The 14075-nt window shown below is 40.6% G+C and overlaps 1 protein-coding gene across 1 annotated transcript in view; it reads right to left on the reverse strand.

Annotated features, from left to right (window-relative positions):
* Nucleotides 1–14075, reverse strand: part of LOC101166699 (A disintegrin and metalloproteinase with thrombospondin motifs 7) — a 202016-nt gene that overhangs the window by 142027 nt on the left and 45914 nt on the right. The window contains exon 5 of the mRNA XM_023952917.1: nt 472–555. Coding sequence (XP_023808685.1) covers nt 472–555 — 84 coding nt within the window. The remainder of the gene's footprint in view (nt 1–471; nt 556–14075) is intronic.

A 14075-nucleotide genomic window follows, 5' to 3' on the forward strand; every position in this document is an offset into this window, starting at 1 on the left:
AGGGCAGCTGTGATTAAAGTATATTAAGGAGGTCATGGTATGTCATTCTCAACTTACTTTATGTTTCTTAACTCTTGTAAAATAGTAAATAAGGTTGGTTACTTTTGTCATTTTGTTTCATTTACCTGCTGGGTAATCCTGTTGAACAATGAAAAATATACAAAAACATTTGTCAAAACACATCACTCATTGCGTTTGATAATGTTTTGTGTTGTTCCTTGTTTTGAATTTATAAAGTGGTTCAGCTCTGTATGTAAAAAAGAAGAGGCCATTGAACATCAGTGGAAGCACAGTCAATTCTTCACCAGTGAAAAACATTAGAGGCCTGTTATATAAATGCAGGCAGAAAACAGGATGTGTGAATGATTACACCCTTGAACATGGCCATTAAAAACAGTAGATTGGCAGTAACAGGTTAAGAGCTTAAACATACAAAAAAAAAATCTAAAATCAGTGAAATTGAAGGTTTACCTCATCCTGCTCCAGAAGAATGAGTCGAACAAGCACAACGTTGATGGCATTTCCAATGCTGGAATCTCTGAACAGGCCTGCCACCTGATAAGAAAAATTAGCAAAACATTTAATTAACCCTGGCACCTGCTACAGAATCTATTAACAAACCTGTGTGGTGTCTCTTTTATTAATGCAGATGAAACAGGACTTGGTTCAAAAGAAGGCAAGAACACAGAGGGAGAAAATCGAGACAAAACTCCAGATGAAAGAATTGCTTTAAATTCCAGGGTGGATCTCTGCCCTCAACCTTACTCTCACTACATGTTCTATTAACATCAAATAATGCCTTCAATTGTCAATGCTCAAACTGCTTTTCTGAGGAAATAATGAGGAAAAACAGCAAAAAAAAACAACACACATTCTTTACCAACGTCTTCTACAAAAGATAAAAATAAGGCTATCCAAAGCCAAGTGCATAGTGTAGAACACATTTCATTGTATCCATTCATTCTGCAATTATGGTAATATGTATTTATTTTCTTTGGTTATGTCATTGTCAAAAAAACATTGCAGGCTTGTTTGAAGAGGCAGGTGAAAATCCTCGTTCAGGCTGACCTGTTTCTTCTAAAGTGATGTAGCTCACATCGTCACCTTTTGAAGCTGAAAGCTTCAATATGACTAAAAAGACTGGAAACTTTTCTGGCTGCAAATCTTCTTTTCAGTATCAATAAATCTGCGAAAAAGACATCATGCACATTATATCTAATCTGAATTATTTCCACTGTAAAGAAATGTATCACGTTAGCAACTACTTTAACACTATTTTAATTGTCCAGCTGTAAATAAACGGCCAAAAATCAACTCTTTAAAAGTTTTTTTAATTATGATTCTGATTTTTTTCTATAGCAAGCTGGACTGTTTTTGAGCTCAATCCTCAGTTTTATTGCAATTAATAATCCTAAGAAGCAGCAGTTGCTCACATCCATCACATCAAAACATGAGCCCACTAAATGCGAGTTGAAAGTTAAACCAACTCAGATTTCGTAGTGACGTATGGATGGAGTCTCTTCTTATCATCGGAAGTGCCCTACGTTTAGAAATTTGATCATGTGGGAGAAATGAATAACTGCAATTTCTGTTCAGACAGAATTCAAGCTATGTCTATCGGAATAGAGCTGCGAAAGAAAAAGCCTGGACCATGAATCCTGCGATTTTTCACCACTTTGACATTTCACACTAAGCCTCTTCCAACTGCAGGTGGTGGACATAGTACAAGGAAGCGACAGTCCAGTATGAGACCATTTGCTCGTTCAAGAACGAGCCTCACATGCCACGTGTGTACGCAGCATTACGTTTAAACAAATACAAAAATGTTGATTTTAAATGTAAGATCTGAACAGTAAACTTTTATTTTTACAGTTTACAGTTATCTATCTCCATGAGATTCCTTTTTTTCTGGAAAATCACTTTTCAATCATTGAAAAAATGTTCTATAGTTCTCATAATAACTTTTTATTTTTCATGATTTTCTTTGTGAAGCAATCTTTGGATTGAAAAGATTGCTTTTGTTCTTTTTAATAATGAATTGAACATTGATTTTTTCAGCTGCGACACCGTCTTTTCACTTCAAATAACTTGTCCATTTTGAGCTGAATTTAAAGAGCAATTTCACATTTCCCAGAATTTTCTTTTTGCAGGAATAGAAGGAACTGAAACCCACATGTGTTTGGATTATTAAAGAAAAAGTTGTTCACCTCTCGCCATATCTCTTCTGGGATCGCAACAGCAAGTCAGCTTTCACTGATTCACACGGCTGGTTTGGAAGAGAATTTTATGCCCTTCCTGACACAACCGAGTTTATCAGGGCCGGGACCCAGACTTGGGCCTCGTGGCTACCTATTCTTGCAAAACATGTGCAAAGTCCAGCCAACATAGGATGAAGCTCATTGCACCACCCTGGGAAATGAACCCAGAATTCCATTTGTACCAGTCCTATGCAGCCAACTGAGCCATCCAGCTACTCTCTTAGGATTATTACAGGAAATCACACGGAATAATGAAGGAACAATCCACCTTCCCTTACTGCATTAAACAGACTGTGGTAACAGCCAGAAAACACACGGGCAAGCCACCAAGTGTCAGTGATCAAAACAAAAAGCCAGTGATGTTTGCAGGAAACAAACAGTCTGGCCTTGCATGCACTGTGACAGAACAATGCATCACAGCTGGGCCTTTTGCTCTGACATCTGACTTTCTGAGTTATTTTACAACTTGATTTCCATGTCGAGGCCGTACAACAGACGAGATAAATAAAACATTCCCTTTTTTCAAAAATATCTTATACTCGTCTGTAAATACATTTTTTTTTCCATCAAAAAATCACCTGAATTATTCAGATCTTTTTTTTTTCAAAGCATAAACAACCAAAAGCCTCTGAGGTTTGTGGAAGCCCTTTTGATAGCCTCTACGAGCCAGTCTCTAAGCACTTCAAGCCTCATTCTTTCTTTGCTCCGTCCATAAAGAAGACGGCCATTTCTGCTTTGGGTGACAGAAACTGATGAAGATATTTTTGCTCAGACTTGTGTCCTTGACTGTTCTGATGAAAATTGTGATAAAAGACAAAATCTCTGTTTGTAAGACATCATTAACCTTTTTCTTTGATTATTTTTTGAAGTACGGGAAAATGTGCTTGAACATACGAGGACCATCTTGCCACTAAGCAAAACTTTGACCCAGGGTGGACAAACTTTTTGACTCTTGGACCACATAGGGATCTAAAATTTGACAGAAGGGTCGGACCAGGAGCAGATCCTTACAGTGTTTTGGTAATCCACCTCATGAGAGAAAAAAAAAGGGATCTGAATGAAAACATGCTTAAATTCTGACTTAAAAAAGATTTATTTACTTTAAAACAGAACATTTTATTTCAAAACGGTGACTTTCCCTCAGGAAATAAGACACACTTAACCTGGTTAGATTCTTTTACACTGTTTTAGTAATATGCTTAAATTCAACGGGTCATCCTCCAAAAAACAAAACAAAAAAAATTGGGTGGTGTTGCGAGAAAATGTGGAAATAGTGCAGAGTCTAATGCTACCATTGACTTTGAATAGACTACAAGATCAGCCTGAGTGTTTAATATTCTGAGAGTAAACTCACTCAGATCTTCCTAAAATGTTTTCTATAAGTTCCCCTTCATTAGCTGACAATACTAATTTACTTGTGAAAAGTCATGTTCTTGTTTTTCCAGCTCTGCATGACTGTAGCACAGCAGTGAGGCGGCATCTGGCCCTTTCCAATATAGCGACAAACTTTGGAAACGCAACAAGCCAGCGTAGCGACTCTAGCCTAACGCAACGCATTAGTGAACACCATGTGCTAAACGTGCGTTCAAGAACACATTCTCATGCCTGGTGTAAAAAAAGGATTGGAGAAAGGCTGTGTTAATGAGGTTAATTTTCTGCACCTAAACAGAGGTCAATGTATTTTTAGTGCACCATCTATAAAACATTAGCAATAGAATTTATTCCGCTTTGGCAGGCCAGGTTATATAGTTTAACTGGTCACATATAACCCCCGGGCCCCCATCCGTGCTTAAACCTCTATCTATTGACGCCCATTGATGCAAATATACATAAAACCCCTTCTGCTCCAAACTTACCTTAATTTAGGATCTACCAAAAAGCAGTATGTCTTTTTTTTTTCATAGTTGGAAATAAGTTCAGGCGTGAAGGGGACATAGAATACTATTTTTAATGCAAATGATTTAAGGACATTAAGAGGTCAGCTAATTAAACCATTATCATTAGTCTTGTTATGAGATTATACATATTTCTATGAGCTACAGAAAATGATGTTCTTGTTTTAATTCTTAGAATAGAGCACTGTTAAGACACATGCATATTATTCCAAGTCCTATTATGTCTATAAATACTGCCGTAACATGCTCTGTCCCAATAAAACAAAGTGATCTAAACATTCTCCAGGAAAAGGAAGTTGGACAATATGGAGAAAAAGGGCTGGCTCGATCTCGAGAGACCAAATGTTTATGCTGCTTTGTGCTTGTACATCACTCCACTGTGCACACAGAAGGCTAAAACTAAAACTACTAAAACCATTGTGAAGCTCAGCTTCTCCATCAGCTTCAATGGGAAGACAATGGCGCAACCAAAGACGGGGGAAGATGATGACATGGTTGTCTGGACATGAGTAAGATGCAGCAGTTTGCCTTCAGGCTTTAGTCTGTTGTTTTCAGAACAGTGTTGGGCTTTCAAGTTCAAAGCAGGAGAGTGAAAAACTCCAAAAAGAAACATGGGAGGAAGTGGAAATAATGGCTGCTTCCTCTGAGTAGTATTGTCTGTAAGTCGGTTAAGCTGTCTTCCTTTTTGTGAGACAATTGCCTTTCAGTGTTGTACCCTCAAATAGCACTGTGATCACATCTTACAAGATGCTGCTTCACACAACATGACTAAGACAGAAATGAAGACTCCAATAAGTAAAGCTTCAGAGAGAATGTTCTATGAAGGACTTAGAGACATTATTAGAAATAACCATGTATATTTAATAAACTTTTCAAGACGTCACTAAAACTTTAAGCAAGGTCAATCTCTCACTATCCACAACCCAGTGGTAGACACAGAGTCTTACTTCACCCTTTAGAAAAGTACGGCACTGCTTTGAATTTATGTGATTTTTATGATTATGATAAAAAAATTAAGGATTAGGTTTTTGGCATGAATAAAACGTCAACATAAAGAAAAAAAAGCATGTTTTCTAAATATGAAATAGTTTGCAACTGTTGACAGTTTCTTAGCCATAAATTTGCAAACCTTGCTCACTAAAACGAAATTGATGCTAACTAAATTACCCATAACACATTCTTCAACCATTAAGGGGCAGTTAAAACCCTTTGATTATTCGTAAAAATGGACAGTTCACCTTACAATGGGGCACACCTTATGAATGAATTATGGTTGGGCTTGGACGGATTTTCTGAGGTACATGGGCCTCAAAAATCTGTCAAATTGTTTTAAATCAAGTACAAAATCACACTGCTTGATGAATTGCTAGAGCATTGTGGGTATTGTAGTCAGTAGCCTGGCGGAGTAATCCTTGCTGTACTTCTACTGTTTGTGAACGAGATGAATCAAGTTCGACTCATCTGACTGTTTTGCTTTTCCTCAGGTCCTCCTCTGATCTACTGTAAAAGCATTCCCAGTGGTCTTTGTATTATAATTATGCCATTTTTAGCCCAAACAAAAAAATCTGAGTCATTTTCTAGGCCTCTAAGTTGTAGGCAGGACTGTTGACATTCAGTAAACCCACCCTTACTTCCCGACATCCATCTGTTTACATACTCTCTTGCTAGCTTAAAGCCACTCATAACCACAACCTAACATTACCGGTGTAACAAAAATGGCGAAAAATATTGGAGTTATCCAGCCGTACAGTTTTGAACCTGATGCCACCTCAGATGAGGAAAACAAAGACGTACATGAATCTGGCATTTTTTCGTCCACTCCTGATTCAAAATGATTTGAATCAATAAATACTCAGAAATGAAAATTTGAGATACATTTTCTTTATATGACTTCCGAACATAAGAGGAATCCCACTCAACTTTTTTTTTCTTTAACCAAAAGCCAAAATAGAGGGCTTAAACTATGGCTCCAGAGCCTCATTTTGATTTAAGAAAAAATGCTTTCTGCACACAAAAAAGGCTGTGAGTTCACAAGATCTGATCCACAGAAGTGCACTAACTCACCCAAAACTCCTGTTATATCACAAAAATTATTTATTAAAAATGTCTATGTTAAAGTTATAATTGCTAAGAACTTATAAAGAAAAATAGCAGCTCAATAATGTCTGTTAGGCAGGAAAGCATGTGAGTCTGCAGCTATAAAGAACACTGGGAGGCCCAGGACACTGTGCATGCTGTTAAGCGCACAGTGGTGGAATCACAAGTAAAATAGGAAGAACTGTTGGAGGATGAGGAGCTCAGAGTGATTCAACTTGGCATCAAAAATGATGTATCTGTCAAGAATCTACTTTGCTTTAGTGTTCAAAGATAAATAATTGGAAGAACATATCTCTGCTAATAAGAGGCGCTTGAGCACTTTTGAAAAGCAGGACTGCACCCCTGCTGCCAGTTTAATGATGTGTCAGATGCAACTGCAGTGGGCAGAGCTTAGCAGGGCTTAATAGCAGGGGGGACGCTGTCTGGTTACAGCAGCTGTACCTCACACTGATGGCATGTCATTACATTGGCAGCAAAGGAAAAGATGCATTGACTATCAACTGTGTCTACAGTTGGAGCTGCAGGGGTCTGTTGACTGTTATCCAAGCGGTTGCCATATTCAAAAGGGATTTCGCTTTTCCTCCTGAGATTAACAATTTATTGTTCAGAACATCTACTGCTTCTGATGGCTGCTAAGGGGTCTGAGTATAAAAGAACTGAAGTTTTCTTTTTCAGAAAAACATTCCCTGTATGTGTGTGCAGTGTGATTGCTTTTAGTTGTCAGAACAAATGCTTATGCATTCTCTGCTGAATGCATGCAACATCAAATACATATATTTTATCTGAGGATGCAGGCTCCTTAAGATTAATGCCTCTAAATTCCCACTTTTTATTTGGCTAACCACATTTGTTTTAAGACTTCAAGTGCACAGTTCATTCCTTCTGCTGTCCTCTATCAAAGAAAGTCAGATGTTGGTAGACATTGCAAGACACTATGGGCTCATTTTTCCCACATGGTTTATGCAAACTTTATACCATGGTCCGGTTGAATACTCGATTCTGATTGGCTGCTGGGTGTGCATTAAAACCTGATAACCGCAAAAAAAAAGAAGTTCCGGTCACCTAGCTTAAATGTTTTGTATCACTGCGCCGGCTTCTTTAAAACAACCTTTTGCTTCATCATTTGGACAAAAAAAGTGGTAAGAGATGAACTTTCTCTCTGAACTGATGCTTTATTCAACCCATCGGGACGACCAGCATATATATATCGCCGAATCTTGTTTGAGGCGGTTACGTGATGCGGCGCATAACACATAGTCCACTTTTTGTGTGAAAAGCGATCCAAATCGGAAAAAAAAACAAGAATTAAGGACTAAAAACTGGTTAATATGCATTTCTTTTGTAAGTGACCATGGTATAAGCGGGTTAATGGCCTTCGAAGTGTGTTTTATTACTTTGCGTCGGAAGATTCAGGCTTCCACGGCGTGCGTTAAAAAGTAATAACGCACACTTCGTCGGCCATTAACCCTTACGTAAATGTCCCCTATTAGTTGTTTTAAACATGGTCTGATACTTTCTGCAGATGTGTGTTCGCTTCAAAATGAGCCATCCCCTCTCAGCCTAACAAAGCCTGTAAGCCATGTGTTTGCAGACTGAAAGTGGAGTGGGTTGTCTCAGTGCAACAGAGGATAGATTTTATAACTCACACACATCACAGAATATACAACTGCAATATTTTGATTTATTGCCTAACATATAGGACATTTATTGTAAAATAGTTTGATGTGTTTTCATGCAAAACATCTAAATATTTAACTAAAAAATATGAGAGAACCAACAGTGCAACAAGAGCAACACCTGTGCAGAAGTGTGTTATGTTGATAAAAATTAGAAAAAAATGATCAGTCCATCATTCCAGTCCAATGTGTGGAAACACTTTTAATTTAGCAAAGACATGTGACCATACAGTGTGCTAGAATGTTATAATAATGTTCAATTTGGATTATTTTTATATGGAAAAACAACAGTAGGCTGAACTTTACCAAACTAAAATGTAAATTACTTGGCCATCAATTGTTGTTTACTTGTTTGTTTGTACACATATTTAATTTACAGTTGATTCTCTTGTAAGAAATGCAAGGAATTTGTAAAACTTCACCTGCAGTGTTCAGTAAAAAGATGTCTTAAATCCACTTTAGGTCAGTGAATCGGATCATTTAAAATGAACCAATATCGACTATGAATTGGATCAAGAACCACAAATTATGATAATTAATCAAATTGTTGTTGAAAGGAATCATTACACTCCTTGTAATTATAAATCCTTTGAATATGAAACCAACTTTACAGTCCTAAAATCTTCTGTTTACTTTTACATGTTACTTAAACAAAGCACATCTATTCATGCAGATTTTTCATGGTTTTCATGCACTCAACTTGAAAATAATCTTACTTTAGGTGATTTTAATCTACATGTGAATGACCCTCTAGATCCCAATGGTTGAGATTTTATATGCACATTAAATAGTATGAATTTAACGTTTTAATGCTTCTCCCCACAACAAAGTTCAAACTTTAAATAAAAAGCTGAGCACTCTGTCTCAACCCTGAAATGACTGCAAATTTACCAAAGACAAATTACACATAACTGCATTCCCGTTATATTTTAGAAGAATATTTTACTAGTAAATTTAGTACAGCTTTAGACAAAGATGCTCCGTTAAAAGCTTATTAAAACAAGAAAAAAACTACGTGCGAAAACCCAGGAAATTAGAAAATAAAAATGGAATTTAGAGGTGCAGAACGTAAGTGAAGGAAAACCAAAGTAACCATCTGCCACAATCTCCTCCAAGAAAAATTGACCCAGTATAATAAAGCTATCAAAAAATCAAGACAAGAACATTTCTCACAGATTAAAACTCATCAAAACAAATCTTAAGCGTGATTTTCAGTGATAGATCATCTTATAATAACAGTTTCGTCCCTGACAAAGTGTTTTCTGATTGAAAGTGGGAGGACTTTGCAGCTCACCTTAGTCACAAGATGGACACCATTAGATCTGGTATCTGTCATTTCTCTATTACAAGGACAAGTGAGAAAAAAAATGCCAAATTCTGCAGTAGTCAATGCTGTAATGCTAAATAATTTAATCTCAATACATTCACTTTCTCCTCAACCTCTTCCCAATCTGTCTCTTATAAAAGCATTCATGGATTTTGAGAGAAAGCGATTCTGAACATTATATAATGCTCCCTTAAGCTTTTGCAGTGTCATCAAAGACAGATTTGGTGACACCCACTCTGAAGAAGACCTGTTTAGAGGTTTCACATTTTAATAACTACAGACCAGTGTTCCAACCTTCATTTTTAAGTAAAATTCCAAAGGAAGTGTTTTAACAATATAGGTATTTTTTAATAATAACCACATTTTTGAAACATTCTAGTCAGATTCTATGCCATATCATAGTACAGAGAGGGCACTGGTCAAGTTTGAAAATGATTTCAGGCTCAATGCAGAAGGGAAATAGCTTTTGTCCTTGTTTTACTCGACTTTACCACAGCCCTTAACACAGCTGATCACATCATTCTTTTAATATGACTACCGTATTTTTCCGGACTATAAGCCGCGGCTTTTTTCACCAACTTTCGACCCTGCGGCTTAATCAATGATGCGGCTAATTTATGCTTTTACTTAACGGCTGCCAGGAGCGCTCAGCTTCAGAGGGGAGACTGCCTGCATAATTCTATGTCCGGCAACAAGCGCTATTGCTTTAACACACACTCCAGCAGCCAAACAGTATGGACCTAGCTTCAGCTCTTAGACACTTCAGTCATGGTGCAATAAAAGAAACACCCATGCTCAGCCGCATCCCACAATCCTTTGGTGCCCTTAGACCCAACGTGCATGTGACCACGACTAAAACATGACACACCTTTCAAGTTAAAAGCAATCGTTAAAAGCAGTGTGAAAAAATCCACCATCACCAACTGGTTTGGAAAAGCCGATCTGCTGTGCACCAGAAGTTTCCTTCACTGGTGTGGAAGGAAACTTCCACAACATCAGAGCCGCGTAGAGCGCGCATAGGCGCTTGCGCTTAAAGGTCACTGCTCCTCTCTTTTACTGGTATGTTTTTTTAACCAGCCCTGTTATTTCCACATTGCTGCCATGTTACTGCCGTGGAAGGAGGTTAGAGCTGCTCTTGCGTTCCGCTGCAGCTCCCTGCTCCTTCTTAAACATGCATGCGGTTTCAGCACATATACATCCTCAATCTACAACACAGTGTTGCGAACCGGGGGTTAGCCCTGCCTTAAACCCCTAAGACTAATAGGAAGTGGGGAATCTGAGTGTGAATTTCCACACCATAACTGAGGGAGCTGTGAGCTGAAGTGAGGTCCATGCTGTTTGGCAGATGTGGGTTTGTTTAAATAAATAGGCTAATCTACTATTTACTCCTCCCTTTATGAGACTACTATGGTCTCAGTGACATGCCAATTGGATTGCCACAACACGCGGCTTGTATACAACTGCAGCTTGTGTATGTAAAAGGTGGTTAATCCTCATTAAATTGGGTGGGTGCGGTTTGTAATAAGGTGCGCTCTATAGCCCGGCAATTACGGTACACTTAATTGGGCACACATGTCAAACTGCTCGTTAACACAAATTTCTAATCAGCCAATCACATGGCAGCAACTCAATTTAGTGATCAAGACAATCTGCTGCAGGTTAAATGGAGCATCAGAACAGGGAAGAGAAGTGATTAAAGTGACTTTAAACGTGACGTGGTTGATGGTGCCAGACGGGCTGGTCTGAGTGTTTCAGAGACGCTATGATCTACTGAGATTTTCTCCCACAACCATCTCTAAAGTTTACAGAGAATGGTCTGAAAAAGAGAAAATATCCAGTGAGCAGCAGTTCTGTGGGCGGAAAGGCCTTGTTGCCGCCAGAGGTGAATGGTTCAGACTGGTTCTAGCTGATAAAAAGGCAACAGTAACTCAAATAACCACTGGTTACAACCAAGGTCTGTAGAAGAGCATCTCCGATCTCACAACACATCCAGCCTTGAGGCAGATGGACTACAGCAGCAGAAGACCACACAATGTGCCACTCCTGTCAGCTAAGAAAAGGAAGGCTACAATTCACACAGACTCACCAAAACTGCACAATAGGAGGTTGGAAAAACGTTGTCTGGTCTGATGAGTCTCTATTTCTGCTGCAACATTTAGATAATATGGTCAGAATTTGGCGTTGACAACTTCAAAACATGGATCCTTCCTGCCTTATAGCAGTGGTTCAGGCTGGTCGTGGTGGTGGTGTAATGGTGTGGGGGATATTTTCTTGGCACATTTTGGGTCCCTTAGTACCAATTGAGCCCGGTTCCAATGCCACAGCCTACCTGAGTAGTGTTGGTGACCATGTCCGTCCCTTTATGATCACAGTATAACATCTTCTTTTTTTTTTTAATTGTCCTGTTCAACAGCTGAGCAGACAGATGAGAGCTGAAAGCCTCTTGTGTTGGATATATTTTACTGTTACAATAGGGGGGTTATGAAACATCTGACACACTAGGTGTATATTGGAATAAATCCCTTTTGTAATTTAGGCTAAACTTTATTCAATTTACTCATATCTGTAGCAGTCTTTTGTTGGACTGGATGGAAAAGAAAAGAAGGGAAGAAGAGAGAGGGATGTCTGGGAGGTAGGAGGGTGATTAAAGAGGAGGGAGGGTAGAACCGTGAAGCGGCATAAGGCAACAAGTTGCTGGATGTTTATAATCATTACAGTCAGGTTTAAAAGTAATATAAATCCAAAAAGGGGCAGGGCCTGTCCACACACACATCCAAATGCCAGAAAACATACCTGTGGGTTCCAAAAAAGCCAACATACAAAACTTGTCAAAGTCATGTACACTATTTAACTGATGTTCACACACGCATACTTATGCATTTGGACCGACCCATGTGAAATATTTCATTTAATCACTCAAACTATTTGTGCAAAGCTGAGCTAACACCTGTGCTCGAGTGGATCTTTATGTTCTTCTAAAGTGAATGATGGAATGTAAAAAGAAGGAGGGAGAGTACCAAGCCATCCCCACAATAAGACCCCCCGCAGCGGCAGGCCCCCAAAGCCAGAGAGCGGGGAGGCACCGGGGGACAGAGGGTACAAGTCCCAGCCCAACCAGGAGAGCAGCCTCCCCGCCGCACCGGTAGGGTCCAACGCAGAACCCACACCACAGGGATACGGACACCCCCAGGCATAGATGTGATGTGAACCCCGGCCCAGGAAGCCAGCACCCAAGGAACACGGCCACCGTTGCCAAGGGCCTGGTACCCCCTAACAGGGATGGGGTGGGGGACAGATGGTCCGAGGTCCCACCTTCCTTGTATAATGTATGTGCTTGTTTGTAAGCATGTGTGTGTGCGTGTAAGTGTGTTGGGGGGGTATATTTTTAAGGTGTAAAGAATGTGTGTACTAGGGGGGGGGATTTAAAATTGTCGGGTAAGGCACTGAGAGGACATCTCCTGACTTCTCACAGTGATGTCCAAACACCCTCCCCACCAAGGGGCCCTAAATGTCTAAGGTGCAGTTAAAATTGCCGGTTAGGGCGCTGACAGGACATCTGCTGCTTGCTGGCAGTGATGTCCAAGCGCCCCCGGTACCAAGGGTCCTACATGTCTAATGTGCAATTACAACCAAGAGGGGGGAGGTCCGTTCCAATACGACAACCAGGGGAGGGGGACCACTGCCAAGTGACTCCTCCCCTCAGTGCATCGCAGGCTGACTCTCCCCCCCTCCTCCCATCACCCTAATAAGTGATTATATGAGGAAGAGGATAAATGGGGGACAGCTGGTAGACTGTCCCTGGGTGATGAGACAACCGTCCCCCAGCCCCCCACAGCATTGGGCGCCAAGCCCGCAGGCCCCACACCCCTCACCCCACACAAGGAGAGAGGAGCCAAGAAAGCGTTGCCGCCCGCGGAGCAAGCCCCGGCCCCTGCCCCAAAGCCTCGCCCCTGGGAGAACTTTGGTCAGGTCTCGACGAGACCGAGGCAGCCGACCAGTCGGGGCAACCACTGATTGCCTCAGCGGAGACCCCAACCTGCCAAACCTCCAAGGTCCCGTACTGATAGTGGACCCTCCCCCTCCCCTAGGCAACCCCTCCCCCCCCAACAGGGCCGACCAGTCTACCCGCCCGCCCCCCCAGACCCCGTGGCTGTCGCCCGGAGCGACTGCAGGCCCCAATGGAGTTGCCCCGCCCCATCCCAGAGCCAGGGAGGGAGGGATCCCAGCCCAAGATGCAGATGGGAGCCCATCTGGCGCAGGAAGACCCCCCCACCCAATCCCCCCAACCAGTATAGCATAAAATAAAAATGGAATTAGTTTTCATCTTCTGATGGCTACTTCCAGCAGGATAACGCACCATGTTATAAAGCTGAATTAATCTCAGACTGGTTTCTAGAACATGACTCAAATGGCCTCCAGAGCAATCAAATCTCAACCCGTAAGAGATCCTTTAGGTTGTGGTGGAACAGGAGATTGGCCTCATGGATCTGCAGCCGACAAATCTGCAGCAACTGGTTGATGCTACCATGTCAACATGGACCAAACTCTGAATTTTTCCAGTACCTTGTTGTAGAATTAAGGTAGTTCTGAAGGCAAAAAGGGGTCCAACACAGTACTAGCATGGTGTTCCTGAAAAGTGGCCAGTTATGTGACAGTAAAACCAAGCATGGTTCAAATCCCATCTTGTTGATAGACCCTTATTTTATAACCCTTGTGCTATCTTAGATGACCCCACCCTTACATTGACGTGTTGTCCCTACCATGACAAAGGCGGATAAAGGTGGAAAGATTTCATGTAATCCATGGACACCAGTGAAGATCA

Source organism: Oryzias latipes, chromosome 3 (genome assembly GCF_002234675.1).
Source record: "Oryzias latipes chromosome 3, ASM223467v1".
NCBI lineage: Eukaryota > Metazoa > Chordata > Actinopteri > Beloniformes > Adrianichthyidae > Oryzias > Oryzias latipes.